This window comes from Chlorocebus sabaeus, chromosome 9, assembly GCF_047675955.1.
Source record: "Chlorocebus sabaeus isolate Y175 chromosome 9, mChlSab1.0.hap1, whole genome shotgun sequence".
NCBI lineage: Eukaryota > Metazoa > Chordata > Mammalia > Primates > Cercopithecidae > Chlorocebus > Chlorocebus sabaeus.
In genome coordinates this window covers 33809203-33826610 of record NC_132912.1, presented here as the reverse complement: position 1 = coordinate 33826610, position 17408 = coordinate 33809203, and the positions used below count along the sequence as shown (strand labels likewise).

The 17408-nt window shown below is 40.8% G+C and overlaps 1 protein-coding gene across 20 annotated transcripts in view; it reads right to left on the bottom strand.

Moving 5' to 3' along the window:
• PARD3 (par-3 family cell polarity regulator) overlaps window positions 1–17408 on the bottom strand; it is a 714326-nt gene that overhangs the window by 13449 nt on the left and 683469 nt on the right. For all 20 annotated transcript variants that reach the window (XM_037986591.2, XM_037986601.2, XM_037986605.2 and 17 more), the window contains one exon: window positions 8589–8709. In XM_037986591.2, the coding sequence (XP_037842519.1) occupies window positions 8589–8709 (121 nt within the window). The remainder of the gene's footprint in view (window positions 1–8588; window positions 8710–17408) is intronic.

The following is a 17408-nucleotide window of genomic DNA, read 5'->3' as shown; positions in this document are numbered from 1 at the left end:
AGGAAAAAATAATGTATCCGAGTCCAAGCACAAAATTAAAGTGAAGAAAAGAGGTAATTTGTAACCTCACAGAGAAGTGTATGTTTTCAAATAAAATATCATCAACAACTGCAATGACAAAGTAACACCCATATAGGGAAATACCTGCGTAGGCATAATTGTAATAACTCTGGAGATTCACCAGAGAACAAGGCGAAGCTCTGTTTTAACAGTGCTAATTACAAATAACCCTGTGATGAAATTGGTTACAAGCAATGACCTTTTAAATAAAAAAGCCACCACGGTTGCCAGGGCCATAATAACAATAGAGACTGTAAGATGGAAATAAACACACGAGTATATATGACACAGGACGCTGGAGAGCCACGATATGTGAATCTCTTCATGGCCTATGTTTAAAACCACTAGTGAAAAATATGTATGCTGTTTTTGTAAGTGGACTACGAAGTACATGTCTTTCTCATAGATTATAAAGGGATAATAGTTCAAGCTTGAGGAAGCAATACAATGTTGGTATCACTTAGTAAGGTAAAATATAAAAAATATTTTCCACATTTTTTAAAAACGTTTTTTGTTTTTCTTTTAGAGTCAGAATCTTGCTCTGTTGCCAAGACTGGAGTGCAGTGGCGCAAGCATAGCTCACCACAGCCTCAAACTCCGGGGCTCAAACTGTCCTCCTAGGTAGCCAGGACTACAGGTATGCAGCACCATGCCTGGTTAATTGTTTTTCTTTTTAATTTTTGTAGAGGCAGGGTCTTGCTATGTTGCCCAGGCTGATCTTGAACTCCTGATCTCAAGTGATCCTCCCACCTTCGCCTCCCAAAGTGCTGGAGATTACATGCTTGTAATGGTCTCATACGGTGTTTTATGAATGAAGTCGTTAAGCATTTCTCTTAATTAAATAAAATCATTGCTTCAAAATAAAAATAGAAAAAAATGAAAATACCAAACAAAATATTTAATAGACAGTTTAGAGTAAAGAACAAACATGAATATCCACAGTACGAAGTTTCAGTACTAATTAGAACTAGGTAATACTGTAAGACTTTGACAGCTTAATATGCAAGTGTGCTACCACTTATAAAATAAAATCATTGTTATATTAACATTTATATAGAATATTCAATAATTTCAAATAATCTATCATTTTTCTTCCTATAGATAAGGAAAATAGTGTGTATGTGTGGGTGTGCACGTGTGTGTGTATATATATCCACACACGTAATATTTTTATAAAGGATCATTTTGAGATTTTCTCCTTAAATTATGAATGATAAAAATCTGCAAAATTTCATATGTCCAAGGGCACATACAGAAAACAAAAAATAAAATACAAAACATTCAAGCACTTCGGATGAAAACCTGTGATGAAGATGATGGTGAGAATGATGCTGATGACAAAAAGACCAATGGCATTCCCTTGAGATTCACAATGCTTACTTTAGCAATTCATATGAGCTGTGACCCTAATATGAATTCCATATTCTGATAAGAGTAGCAATTTAAAGATTAAACAGAAATCATTTTTATGCCATGAAATCATGTAAAGAGTGTCAACTGTTGACTCTGTTGAAAAGTGGCCAGTGCTAATATTAGTAATTATTTTCTTCAGTAGACTTATGTACAGCTTTTAATCAAAACAAAGTTAACTTTTATCTATCCATCTTGCCTTCCCAGCCTTCTGCACCCACCTGCACCCCCCATAATTAATATAACTATTGACTGAACTCTTGTGGGTCTTGAATGCTGAAAAGCTTAATTGCTACTAAGGATGTGAGTAATGGCTGAAAAGACTGCAAAGCACACCCATTTCCCTCATGAAGTTTTTGGAAATGAACGTTTTGGTCTTAATTGTATTTGTCTTCACCTCACCTTTCCCACCAGTGCTTAGATCTTTTATCCTCGCCCCCATCTTAAGCAATAGGAACACGGAAAATAAAAAGCTTGCTCTACAAAACAAGCCAGGCACTTTAGTATCTGGGCTAATGGCAACCTAAGGTGGCTTCAGGAGTTTCCACCACCCAAAGCTTCTGAGCATAGCACGGCCATGAGTCACAGAGCCTTTGGCTCAGGGACAGGTCACAGGGCAGAAGAAAGCGCTGACTTTGTGACAGTACAGAGGCTCTCTCTATGTGCGACGGGCACCTCTCTACAGATGGCTTTCTCCAGGTCTATTTCTTTCCTTTTCTTTTTTTTTTTTTGAGACGGAGTCTTGCTCTTGTCGCCAGGTTAGACTGCAATGGAGCAATCTCGGCTCACTGCAACCTTTGCCTCCCGGGTTCAAGCGATTCTCCTGCCTCAGCCACCTGAGTAGCTGGGATTACAGGCGCCTGCCACCATGCCCAGCTAATTTTTGTATTTTTAATAGAGATGGGGTTTCACCATGTTGGCCAGGCTGGTCTCGAACTCCTGACCTTGTGATCCACCTACCTTGGCCTCCCAAAGTGCTGGGATTATAGGCATGAGCCACTGTGCCTGGCCCTCCAGGTCTATTTCTATGGGAGGTGATTTCGACCCAACTAGAGCTAGGGTTATACTCATTTCAAGGCTGTCAACTAAGGCAACATTTTTTGAGTCAAGGCATGGAGGCTGCTATGAGAAAATGACAGCAGATACTTTTTAAGTCTTAAAAAAGATGGAAACAAAAGGAAAACCACCATTTTCTGAAATTCCCCAGGCACAGGGAGGCAATCTAGTGGTGCAGAGTGGCAGAGTGGCTGTGTGCTGTGATTGCCTTGCCAATTAAAGCAGGCAGAGCCCTAAGAGGGCAGGGAGAGCTATTAAAGTCTGAAACAGGAAAAGGGAGAAAAGGACAGATTTTGTTATTCGTTGAAAGATGGACAGCTAGGAAACAAGCAAGCTTGAGGGAGAAGAGGATATTCACACTGCAGAGTATCAATTTTCTACCTGAAGGACTAAAACTACTTTCAGTCACTCCCAACCTTGGATGGAAAGGATTTAGCAATACAGCTATTATTAAAGGCTCCATTATCCCATCTATCAATCGTCTCAGCCAGCAAGTCTCCTTGTGGGCAGCACTCAGGTATCTGCAAAGTTTTTACGGCATACTGTACTTATGTCTGCAGCCTGCAATTTAGTTCTTTTAAAAGCAGCACTAAGTCCTGTCCATATCGAAGCTCTGTGATAATAACCCTAACCTCACCTATTGTTCCATTATCCTAAGAAAGATTTAAAGCAACTTGCGGCTTTATTTATGTTGCACCTGGCACTACGTGAGGAAGAAGTTGCTTTTTCTTCTTCTCTTGCTCAACTTGGGAGAGAATTCACTTCAATTATGTAGCTAAGGAAATTTTCTGGGCCTCTGCTCATCTAAAGACCTTTTGTGCCACAAATCAGCTCCCTCAGGCCCAGACATTATTTTGAACAAAGGCCCAGGAACAGGTGCATTTCGTACTGCTAGAGCTTACAGAGAACATTTTCAAAATAGGTGGATTGAAAGGGCTACTTGGATGAGTTTTCTGCAGCATCCTGCTCTGTATGTAAAGTAATTGGCTTACATATGTTTCTATATGACACATCTGGCTGCACTTTGTGTGTGGCATTTCTAACAAGCATGACAATTTCAACTAATACGGGCTCAGTTGTACACACAGCTTGAAGGTGAGTCTGTGGTTCCTTAAAACTAAAATGATTATAAACCATTCCAATGAATGAGATCATGGTTCTATCCCTTCCAAATACAGTGACCCTTCAAGGTCAGAATACATAAGAGAAGAGAAGGATTCCAAGATGCAAAAAGCTCATTTTGTAAAACAGATAATTAAAACCATAGACCAAGCTACATTTTAAACAACTGAGCAGCTCTTCCTAAGGTAACCATAAGCATTGGTATGAAAATTAATGCACTAAGTAGAATTACAGTCACTTTAAGCTCATTTACATGATCAGTAAAATGGAGCAAGATCTTAGTTGCTTGAAAATGAAAAAATAAAAAATAAAAAGAAAAGAAAAGGTCAACTTGTGACCCATAATTTAGGAAATTATTCCATTTCTAAGGTAATCAGCCTGTCATCCAAATAATTCCCTGCTCACTCATTACAGGAAACGTTAATACAAGCCAAGTTGTCTATCTGAAGTTGCTATGGCATTTTGATATACAATAATTTGGCCCATGACCTTCAGTAGTTGAGTTTCCAAATGTACAAGATTTTTTCAAACATTTTCCCTAACATGATTGTTCATATTAAATAGATCACATAGAAATGCATTCCAGCCTATTCACTGTTCCCAAAGTTAAAATCTTATAAAGAAACCAAAATAAATTTCAAATCATTTTCACTTTTCCAAATGAAAAACATCTAGAACTAACAAGTAGGAAACACTCATTTAGCCTCAAAGAAACCTGGAGGTCTCGCATGTGGATACAATGTCAGAAACCAGAAATAAACTCATCAATCTGAGTTCTCAAAGACATATGTCTGCTTCTCTGTTATATATTTAAAATATATTCCAGCTTCAAAGAGGGGTTCTTTCAAGCCTTTCCTCACCACTGCGCACTGATGTGGTCCTCACCGCTCCATGGTTCTCACCCCATGCACACCCCTAGCCTACCTCTGCTATATGGTACCAAGTATTCCTTTATTATGATTATTTTTTATCAGTTCCACTGGAGAGTTCTGAGGGCATTTTTTCTTTTCGATCTTTGTTCTCCTGTACCAACCACAATGCCTGGGACATGGTAAGAACTCATTGAATTTGATGAATTAAATAATTAGTTAAAGAGTAAATGTCAAGATGCTAGTTTGGAATCCACATTCCCAGGCAAAGTCAAATGGCAAACACTGCTCCTAATGGCATGGTATGGAGAATGATAGGCTCAGGCAGGGCTGTGCCAGGTTGGAACTGTGTGCATGTGTGTTAACTATTTCCATATTCAGCTGCTATTTTCTTCTTCAGCTTGACACCATGCTCATTACTCTTTTCAGCCCTTTTGTGTAAATATACATAGTTAAGAATGTATTTATCACACATCACAAAAGAATTCTGCTTCAAGAAATGTAGTAGGAATGGATTGAGTCAATTATGCCAGACAATATAAGCAGATTAACATAATTCTGTCATGTTGCTACATGGGAATGACCCAATTTACGTGATCATCTAGGAAAATGAACTAAATACCTTAGAAAATGTCATTAATAGTAATATTGTTGCAGAAGACAATTAGAGATTTTCTAGGGAACTTGTTTTATAACCTCCCAGAGTTAGGCAAGAATTGATTTCCTGAGGAGCTTTTACACCTGTATGCTGATCCCCCGGTGCCAGTTGCCCCATCTTCCTCACCTGAACTAAGTTAAAGCCCTTCAAACTACACTTGACCCCTGAACACCACGAGTTTGAACTTTGAGAGTCCACTGATACACAGAGTTTCTTCCACCTCTGCCACCCTGAGACAAGACTTACCCCCGCTCCTTTCTCCTCCTCCCCTGCCTACTCAATCTGAAGACAATGGAGAAGATCTTTATGATGATCCACTTCTATTTAATGAAAGGGAAATGTATGTTCTCTTCTTTACGATTTTCTTAATAACATTTTCCTTCTAGTTTATATTACTGCAAGAACAGAGCCTATAATACATATAATGTACAGAGTATGTGTTAACCAACTGTCTATGTTATTGGTAAGGTTTCTGTTCAACAGTGGGATATTAGTGCAGAAGTTCTGGGGCATTCAGAAGCTGCATGGGGATTTCTGATTGAGTGTGTAAGGAGGAAGGGGGATGGTCCTCCAACCCCCATGTGGTTTAAGGGCCAACGGTAGTACTGCTTCTTCCATTTCTTCCTCTTTGCCTTTCCTCCACAAAATTAGTCTTCCTCAAACTCTAATTTGGTTACTAAATCCCTTAATGAGCAGCATTTATAGGTTTCTTGCTTTATGTAGAATAATATACTGTGAGTATTGGGTTTCAGGACCAAACAGGACCTCAGAGATTGTCTAGACTTTAGAACAGTGATTCTCAAAGTTGAACTTGTTTCAGAATGAATTGGAAGGCTTGTTAAAATACAGATTCCTAGGCCCCACCCATAGAGGTTTAGATCTAGTAGGGTTAACGCAGGGCCCAAGAATATGTATTTCTAACAAGTTTCTAGGTGATGCTAAAGGTGCTCTTCTGTGATCTTTGAGAAGCTCTGATCTTCAGCAGTAGCTAACAGGATCCAGCCTCTATAGTTAACCAGAGAGGTTCTACTTGCATCTGCTTTACATTTAGCTTCTTCTTAAACTTCCATTTCATCAAATGGTAACTGACATCCAATGATTTATTCCTTTTTTTTTTTTTGATGTAGAGTCTCATTCTGTCGCCCAGGCTGGAGGGCAGTGGTGCGATCTCGGCTCACTGCAACCTCTGCCTCCTGGGTTCAAGCAATTCTCCTGCCTCAGTCTCCCGAGTAGCCTGGATTACAGGCATGTGCCACCAGGACTGGATAATTTTTGTATTTTTAGTAGAGATGGGGTTTCATCATGTTGCCCAGGCTGGTCTCAAACACCTGGCCTCAAGTGATTCACCAACCTTGGCCTCCCAAAGTGCTGGGATTACAGGCGTAAGCCATTGTGCCTGGCCTGCAATCATTTATTCTAATCTTGGTTGAGACATAAGAAAACTGAGGCCAGGAGAGCCGGGCCACCTGGCTACTGGGCCAGTGTTCTTTCCTAGCACAATTTCTCTTCAAACTTTCGATCTAGCATTGAAGCCTCTTCCTACATTTCTACCTTTAATCTCCTCTTCCCTTCAACATAACCAACCTCTCAGTTCCACATCAGCTGGGTAGTTTACTTTTCCTCAAATAAAATGTTCCTTTTTTTTTTTTTTTTTTTTGAGACAGAGTCTCACTGCAGTCCTAACCTCCCAGGTTCAAGCAATCCTCTCAACTCAGCCTCCTGAGTAGCTGAGACCACAGGCATGTGCCACCATATCTGGGTAATTAAAGACAATTTTTTTTTTTTTTTTTTTTTTTTTTTTTTTTTTTTTTGGTAGAGATGGGGTCTTCCTACGTTGCCCAGCTGGTCTCAAACTCCTGGGCTCAAGCAATGCTCCTGCCTTCGCCTCCCAAAGTGTTGGGGTGATGGTATGAGCCACCATGCCTGGCCTCCAGCCTTTTATAACACCATTCTTCCTTCTGTCCTACTCTTCCAAGTATCTAGTAAATTATATTCCCAACACTTTGTCTGAACTGAACTCGTCAACTTTATGGACACTAATCTCTGCTTTACTTCTGTAACTTACATGCAAAGATGGTGTGCCTTAGACCTCAACATCGTCTGAACTATCACCTCTACTTCCAAGATCCTAGAGTCCAAAACATATACTGTTTTGACCACAACCTCTTAGGCTTGAGAACCCCTAGATCCTGAGCCCTCTTGCACACTGCTAGGCTGTGAGGCTAATCTTTCCTTGAGCTATACTTGCTACCCCACCTGGACCACACGATGCTTCCCCAGTGTCCTTGCTAGGACTCCGACACCTGCCCTGGCTTTCTGCCATGTCTATCTTCCAACCCCCACTATAGAATGAATCCACAAATTTATTCCTTCTATTCCCAGTCCTCTAAGCATTGCTGGTTAGCTCAAATTACCATGCTAACTGGACTTCCTAATAACCCATGCTAGAGTGTCCTAACTTAAGCAGCTTATTTATTCACCTCTAACAGACTCACTCTCAACTCTCCCAAAGAGATTCTTCAAACTCCCCTTCATCTCAAAAAATCTGCCCCGACACCTCCACTCTCAGAAGTGCTGTCATCTCTAGGGTGAAACACAGGATCAGAACACAGTTCTGGCATTGGGAAAGCCATTTGAAGTTGTTTCACTCTGGTGGCTATGTGGAGGATGAACTGGAATAAGATGGATTCAACAAATACACAAGGGGGATGCAAGAGATTAGAGTACTAGATCTGGCAGAGTGGCTCACACCTGTAATCCTGACACTTTGGGAGGCTGAGGAACCAGGATCACTTGAGCCTAGGAGTTGAGACCAGCCTGGGCAACATAGTGAGACCTGGTCTCTACAAAAAGCTAAAAAATTAACCAAGTGTGGTGGCACTTGCCTGTAGTCCAGCTACTCTGGTGGCTGAGGTAGGAGGACTGCCTAAGCCTAGGAGTTCGGGGCTGCAGTGAGCTATGATCACACCACTGCACTCCAGCCTGTGTGACAAAGCAAGACCTCATCTCTTAAAAAAAAAAAATGACTCAACACTGTACTTTGTACATTATAGGCACAATGGAGAAGTGTTGAACAAATTAATTTTGGCTCTGATTCTGAGAATATGTATCTATAGAAAAATAGTTACTAAATTTTAAAAAATGCTCAGTTGAGAGTGAGAATACTTTTGTTATGTCTTGTCATAAGGCTAGTGAAACCTATTATGCAACGGACAGATGGTGGAACAAGATATAAAATGAAATTAGCAATGATGAAACCCATATGGAAATGAGGAAAAGGTCAATATGTTAAAGGCCAAAGGAATTTGACTCCATCTTGTCTCATTTCATAGAGCATTGAGGTCATAGTTTACTGGCCTTTGCTGTAGGGAAGTTGTAGGATCATTCACTGTGCTGAAAAACCAATTACTTACCCAGGGTTGCTCAAAGCTGTAGGTCCGTCGACGATCTTCTACATCTTCATCCTGCTTTGCTTGCTGAAATTCTTGCCTCAGACGCTGTATCCGATCATGATTGCTAGGAGTTGATCTGTTACTGAAAGAAAGATGAGGCAGCAGTGAATACCCTTCAGAAATATTATCTGTGAACTGCAGTTGCTAGCAAAACATGGCAACTTGCTATGAAATAATGCCATTTAAGAGAAAGTGAATTTTTAAAACAATATGTGGGCATTTAAAATATGTTTTCATTTTGGTTTTAGGATTAAGGCTTATTGAGGTATTTTAGATATTCAAGAGGGTAAGCAGTATTTTTAGATATTCTTTTTTTTCACTGTTCTTTAAAAGCTTCATTTCCTTTCTGTAATCTAGCAAGGTGTTGGCAGGGAAGTTTTTTTTGGAAAGGACGTTGCATTAAAAGTCAGAAACAACAGGGTCTGGTCCTAGTTTCTGTACCTTCTTAGACTAACGTACTTAATGTTTCTAAGCTGAAGTTTTTTAAATATATGAAGTACAGATAATAATTTTACTCTAAATATCTGAGTTGTAATAATCAAGTGATAGGACACCATGAAATATAGCTGCAGAAATGTACAGCAATATTTTCATAATATGAGGTTCCTATTTACAAGTTATCAGAGATCTATAAATAAATGCAATCCTCACAGCAAAAATGAACAGCATTTTATTTTATTTATTTTATTTTTTTATTTTTGGATAGCTTTCTATTTTTTTTTCTTTTATTATACTTTAAGTTCTAGGGTACATGTGGATAACGTGCAGGTTTGTTACATATGTATACTTGTGCCATGTTGGTGTGCTGCACCCATCGACTTGTCAGCACCCATCAACTCGTCATTTACATCAGGTATAACTCCCAATGCAATCCCTCCCCCCTCCCCCCTCCCCATGATAGGCCCCAGTGTATGATGTTCCCCTTCCCGAGTCCAAGTGATCTCATTGATGAACAGCATTTTAAAAATAAGTTCAAGTGGTAGTTTGATTTAACCAGTTAGTTAATAACAATATGGGCTTCTTTTTGTATAGTATTGAATTTTGTTTTATTCTCAGAAAGACCTTAAAAGATCGGTGCAGAAGGTAGTATTTCATACACCTACCCACCCACCCACCTACACACACATTTACAAATGTAGTAACTGACATTTAAAGAAGATAAGTGGTTTGTTTGGGGATCTCCCAGCTGGCCAGTGGGGAAAGTGAGACCAAATTCCAGATTTTCTGGCTCTCAGTCCAACACTCATTTCACTATGCCATGCATATCACTTTTTAAAACATGTATCAGGCTCCAAAGCTCTTCATGTGTAAAATACAAATTTTAAAAAGAGTGTTTTCACAAGAGTAACAGAGATTGATGACCAAAATTAAATCCATCATAAATCTCACAGCACTTTTGGTCTATGCCATTCACTAAAGCAGTAAGTTTCATCCTATCAGTGATATGAACGGGAGACAGGGAAGTACTGGGTGGGAGAGGGTGGTTCCTTGGCAAAGGTCCCACCCTCAAAAGTCTGGAAACCCATAACCCTAAATGGGAACAGGTATTCCTGTTTTTGCACCCAAAAGTTGCCTTTTTGGCCCACCATGCCCCCCTATCCTGTACCCATATCCTGTACCTGCAAAGCCCAGGCTCCATGAACAGACAAACAGAAGGGTAGAAGAGTGGCAGAACGGTGCAAGGAGAAGGAGAGATGAGAAGGAACATCTAAACGTCAAGAGGAGTTTGGCTGGGGATGGCTGGAAAGGAGATTGGGCCACTGGATGGCCAAACTCCAGTTGAAGATCATCTTCCCACCCCATCCCCTTTCCAGCTTCCCATCCATCCCACTGAGAGCCACCTCCATCACCCAATAAAATCCCCACATTTGCCATCTTTCAAGACCGTGTGTGACCTGATTCTTCCTAGATGCCGGACAAGGGCCTGGCTACCAAGGGGGGCACTGAGCTGGTTAACACTTAAGCCATCTGCAGATGGGGGAGCTAAATGAGCACTGTAACACGCCCACTGGAGCTTCAGGAGTTGCAGGCACCCACACCTAGACATTACCGTGGGGATGGAGCCCCAGCTCCGGTACCTGCGCATCTGCGTGCTCCCCCTCCCCTAAGGGGTCTGGGCACGCACAGCAGTCGAATAGACGAGCCTCTGTTGCATGTCCTGTGAGGGGAATCAGGGAACTCTCTTGTTTCATCAGGAAAACTATTCAAGCCCATCAGGCATCTATGTCTCCACAACAGAACGTCAGACTTCTTGAGGACAAGAACCACATCTTCTCCTTATCATATATACCCTCCAAGCTGCTAGCAGAATGGAAAGCTGCAAAGCTATTAGGAAGACCAGGTCTCTTCACAAAAGCATGTTGCCCTGGTTACTCAGTGTGTGCCAGGGTTCTGTTGGCTGCACCCCTCCTGGATGATATGATTTGCGAGAGGTAGCTTGGAAAGAGAAATTCTGTCACAGTAGACTACATAAAATTCTCAAACGGACGTAAGTCTACGTGTAATACCACATATTTTGAAGAATCTCAGAGGTTCAAGAATTTCAGATTGAACATGTTCATGTACAGGCTCATCATGTTAACATCTCCTAAAAATATGGAATAGCCTTGCATCATTTAACATATCGGGAGGGGTCCCTGTACCTTCATGTATCAATTTCACTAGCGTGTCTAGAATATACTGTCAATACATTCAATGTGATTATTTTCTCAGTCAATAAAAGCTTGTCTTTCTTTGCTTTTCTTCTAACAAATCTGAACTGATTGGCCTGGAACATTAAAGGTGAACAGGTCTGTAAATTGGGCTGTCTGATGATATGAGGCTTCAGTCCACGTCACTTCAAAATGTCCCTCCGCACTTTTGAGACAGGCAGGTTGTTATTCCCACTGGCTTAAAAAAATATATATATATCCTATATTGTTGAACTGTCTAATCTAAAAAACACTCTGCTCTCTATGTGAAACCACAATAGTGTAGGCATGAATGAGGATGGTTACCTTCATAACACAAAAGAGATAGGAAAGTGGGCATTCCTGAATCTCACTGCCATTTTTCCACCTGTGCTTTTTTGTTTCTGGCATACTTTATAGCTTTTATGGGAGGATTATAGAAGGTTTGACTGACAAAGTATTTTACAAATCTAACCAGAAGTATTCTTCTATTATTTTCATGCAGCATAGAGAGTTTTAAGTCCATAATTATTAGGATCATGAAGTCCAAACCATTGATAAAAACTGATCTCCTACTATTTGCAATTAACTGAAAGTCTGTTTTCCCGACAAAGGGAGTTGACCCAATATCCTCAATGTTAAATTCTGCTGACACTGGTGTTTTTCACAGCAAAAGATAAGTTCTGGAAGTCACCTCTGCCTTTGTTTCCAAATCTGGGGAGCTAGGCAGACCTTTGGTTTCACCCTCTTTTCCTCTGCTCTTTCTCTTCCAATACTCTAGAGAAAGCTGGCTGACTTGTCTAAGACTAGCAAAACCACTTTAATGTCTGAAGTTGGAAAACAGGCTGCGATGGTTTTCATGACTGATGATGATTTCCAAAGACTGGAAGACCGTCAAGCCCCCTTGGGGAACAACAATTGGCAGTCTGAAGGTGAAATTCTGGCTTTGAGAGATGAAACCACTGCAACTGCTCAGTTCTGTCTCTCAGGCCAGTCTATAATGAGCCAATAATTCCAATTTGGACTTTTAAAGTTCTTGGTGAGCTCTTCTGCCAAGAAAGCTAAAGGAAATTTGAAATATTCATTAGCAATAGTGACTCATCGCTACACATCCTAATCAACTTATATTTAGGTTCAGTGCCAACTTAAAGTTGGTCATTATTTTTTTGTGTGAGAAATATAATAAAAATACTATCCGAGTTGATCAGATGGGTGAGACAATAAAACCCTTAATGAAGAGTCAGAAATCATAGTTTACAGATAGTCCACATGAGTGGCATCTACACCGGGATGCTGAGAGGAACAGAGAGATACTTTCTGTATAAAACATCCACACAGACAGCTATAAGACAGTTTTAGTCCAATACCAACACTCAGCCTCCGCCAACACATTGGCTTTGTACCTAACTGGAACTTACTTTCATGTTTTAACTAAATGAAGAGGGTTTGCTTTTGGTTCAGTAATGATCTGGGCTTTGGTTTTTGTTGTTTTTTCCTGACAGGTTTAAGGAAGGTACGGTACCTGGGATCACACACTACAGAGATTCCTAGCCCAGCGTGCACAGAACAATGTGACCCTGAATTATATGCAAGATCCATAATTACTATGGGGATTGCAGTCTTTGATGTCAGAGGCAGACCATGCGGCATACAAGGCTTTTACATCTTCAGATTGGATACTACCATGTGCTTCCTGAATGTGGCTAAGGATACCCATTCAGGCTAAAAGGAGCAATGAGCCTATCTGCAGGGAAGCACTGAAGCCTGCCCTGCACCTGTGCCCCACAGGCATGCCAACTCAACCATTTCCTTAGGTACGATGAGAGGGAACAGAAACCTCACAACAGCGGTTCTCATCTACATGCACTGTGTAGATGAGAACCATTCAGAGAGCCGGTTAAAAAATACTGATGGCCAAGGCTTGCCTTGAGAAATTCTGAGTCAGTCTAGTGCAGGGTCCAATCATTTATACGTATACAAATTCAGAACGTACTATAGGTATACAGACAGCACTCTGAAGATAATGCCCACAGTTAGTAGACTGCTGCCATGAAGGGATGCTGGCCTGGTGTTGCTTCTTTAAGAGAAGCTGGAAAGACAGTTTTCTCTCCCAAATTTAAAATGTTCACTTACTTTACTTTTTAAATTCTAGGTAAGCCAAATAACGATTTTGTCCATTGGTGGCTAGCCTGTAACCACTGGTTCACATTCTGCAGACATTGCCTGTTTTATGTGTTGCTTCTGCAGGCTATTTACTTTCATTGCACCAAAATAATAAGGCAGGTGGTCCTCTAGTAACAGTCCCCCAAAATACTGATAACCAGGCACTGTCCAGATAGTCTTGTTTCTCCTAAACTGTCCCCACTTTCTGAGCTGCCTAAGCCTGAACCTGGATATCCTTCCTTGCAGGCCTGAAGTCTCACCTATCTATTCAGAGGAGTATACGCTGAGAGAGAGGAGTTTGTGATGTGACTGATTAATTCTTTATGGATTAAAAATACTTTAACATTTGCATTTTTAATTATGCAAAAGAAATCTGAAAACCTGGGAGAGAGATTAGTTTTAAGATCCAGAATTCAATGGAAGGGAGAAGTAACCACTCTTTTTTTTAAAGTAAGGTAGTCTCGGTATACACTATCCTTCCCATAGCAGGGGGGAAAAAAAGGAAGAGAGAAGGTAGACAGGAGGAGGAAATAAATTGTGGCAGGCTCTCCACATTGTTCAGAAGGCAGAGATGATTATAAACTCTGGTACAGGAGAAGAAAAGCTGCCAAAGAAGAGAGGAAGATACAGTTGCTCATGTTTTTCTTTCTTTAATACCGTCTTCTTTCCCTTCCATCTTTCCAAATTCTACCAGTAAGTCTAAGACATCAATCCACTTCCTTGCAGCCTTTCCTCACTACTCCAGCCCACATTCATCTCTTCCTTTCAGTTCACCTGTAATTGTCCCTCTGACCCAAATACTGACTTAGAGTTTATCAGAATGGGCATGTGTATGGGATTGTCTCTCTTAGGTTTGTGCCTTCATCACAGCCATTCAACATGTACATATCTTGTACGTCACTTCCCTGTGGCAGAACAAATTGATCAGCAAATATTTGTGATGGATGGATTTAAGGTGGCCCTAATGGCCACACCTTCTGGGGTTCACACCTTTATGCACTCCTCTACCCTTAAATGTGAACAGAACCCACACTTGCTTTTTTTAAGATTTAATTTGATTTTAAGTGCCAGGATACATGTGCAGGATGTGCAGGTTTGTTACAGAGGTAAACGTGTGCCATGGTGGTTTGCTGTGCACTTGCTTCTAACCAATGCGAAATGCAGCAGTGATCATGCCATGTTTGTGGTTACAACTGTGGTGTCCCTCTTGCTTGCCTCTGTCTCTCTCCTTGCTGGTACTGAAGCCGCAAGGAGCCAAGAATCCCACAGCTGCACAGAACAGAATGCTGTCAACAATGATGGAAGCAGGGAAGCTGGTATTTCCCAAGTAGAAGCCTCTATGTGAGAACCCAGTCTGGCTGACTCCTTGATTGCACCCTGAGGGAGACGCTGGGCAGAGGATCCAGCTCAGTCATGCTGGAACTCCAGGCCCACAGACACTGTGATATAATCAATGTGTGTTGTTTTAAGCTGCAAAGTTTGTGTTACATTGTTTTGTAGCAAAAGAAAACGAATACCCCATTGATGTTGGCCTTGGCCATGTGACTTGTTTTGACCAACAGGATGTCTGTGGATGTGACACAAAAGGAGTTTGAAACTGATTGTATGCTGGGTGTACTCTTTGTGCTCCTGACTTCTACTGTAACAAGAACATGCCCACAGTCTAAGAGACATGGAGTGAATATGAATCTAACCTGCAGCTTAAAGTCAAGCCCAGTAGCCTCTCCGTAGATGTCTGAGCAAAAGGTAAATGCTTGTTATTAGAGGCCAGCCACTATGTTAGGAAATTTGCTATGTGACAGCACTGCAGCAATAAACTCTCTAGACCTCCCTCCTCGGACCGCCCCCACACAAATACTGCCACCCCATCACTTTAAACAGCAATATGGGGGCTGTACATTCTTGTTAAATTCAAGGAAATAAAGTATGGACGGATTTAAGGTGGCCCTAATGTCCTAGAAACACATAGGCCCTCCCCACAAGTGGAACCAAACAAATGCTGCTTGTTGCAAAAGTATGTTGCTAGAAGAGTGGAATAAAAGACAGGCATCACATTTTACAAGTGAGTTTTACCATGATCATTCATAGAATAAGTCACTGAAAAGTTCTGGTCTCTGGGAAAAATTACACAAAGTAAACACTACTGCAGAAGATGTAACTGAAAAATGCTCACTGCCAGATCTTAATACATGAAACCAATCAAATGTGCTTTCCAGTGAATACCAGTCTATAGTCAAGAATGTCCCATGGAAATCTATTCAATTGCTTAGGGTGATATCTTTTGTCAACCTCCCCACTACTGCACGCAAAACACCTCGCTAGGGCTCTGTGATCTCTGAAAGTCAGCCTCCTGAGAGACCAAGGCAAGAATGTGAGTGCTTTCCTGGAGTCCGGGGAAATATACCTGCCAACCAGGTGATTCGGTAAAACTGAACTCAGGGGCTCATTGCTGGTTTCTCTTTCTGGCAGAGATTGATGACCTGCTGGGATCTGGGTCAAACACACAACTCACAAAGAGATAATCCCCGTTAGCATTTGATTTACTTAGTTTGCCAAGAGCTCAGGACTTAAAAGATGCCCTTCAAATCCACTACTTACAAAAGCATAGGTACATGGTACAGATTTTTTGTTAACCATATCAGCTTATATCATTTGGCCATTTTCTTTTTGCTATCTACTTCTCAGCCCTAGCAATTTACTTTTTGGCCTATGTACAAAATTCTATTCCAAATGCTAGCGAATTTCACACCTGCACTTGGCATCCAATTACTGCAGATGAAAAAGGGACATTATTCTTTTCCCAATTAAAAATAATTTAAAAATTCAAGAAGTTAATTTCCAAATTGTGTCAGCAATCCTGGAAATAATGCAATACCACACTCAAAAAAAAGCTTTTTCCTACTGATACATTTCTATCACTCTGACAGTTTTCCCAGGTACACATCACAGGGGAAAACATATTCTATAGTTCTGCTAACTGCCAAGCTCTCCACTTAAGAAAATCTTTTCTCTTTCACCAGCCAGCATTCAAAGTCCTGCAACTTAAGAAACATCATCATGGTCTGCTTCTCAGCACACACAGAAGGGAGAAGATAGTAGGTTAAAGCTTCTAAGACTCAATTCATTTATACTTGAAGGTCCTGTTTGATTGAACCCTGACTTTTCCAAGCCTTGACGATGTCTTTGGGTAACAACTCAATCTTCACAGGAGGTTCTTGCATTGTAGTCTCCTCACTTAAGAAAAATGTATCGCTTTACTGACTTCCTTCATAGTTCCACAAATGGAAGGACTCAAGATCCAGCACATTAGTAAAATACCCACTTTCTAAGAATATTGTTTCATCTTCACTGGAGAAAAATGAGAGCACTTTTTCCTTCCTTGCCCAATAACTAATTCTTCTCGTATCCTGGGAAAGAAAATACTCTGGGTTATTTTACTCGTACTAATGGTTAGGTCCAAACTTCAGCTATTTCACGGATGTCATTTAAAGCAGACACCAGGACCAGAGTAGGCAAAAAGTGACTCTGGGAGAAGCAGATGTAGGGCAGACCTGTCACGAAGCCTTAGTAACAGGCAGCCAGCAGTGACCACCAGCGTCTCAGATCATTAAGCGATGTCTTACTGTGATGTCATGCATGGATGTACAGAGTTGTAATCTTTTCAAAACAGACAGACTGTCAGCATGACAAAGTGGATACAAACAAGTTCTTGAACTGGGATGACTAAAGCATTGGGGGGATAAATGTCACTGAACTAAAAAGGGATCCTATGAAACAGAACTACCAGATAATGACACTATGCAGAGAGGCAGGCAAACAACCTGCTTCCCACTTAGATATTTTTCTATACTGATGAGCAATTCCATAAAATATTCCTCATCTCTAGGTAAATAGTTCTAATCTGCAGATGTCAGAACTGAGTTCTTAATTGCTGTAAATTAGTGAGCAA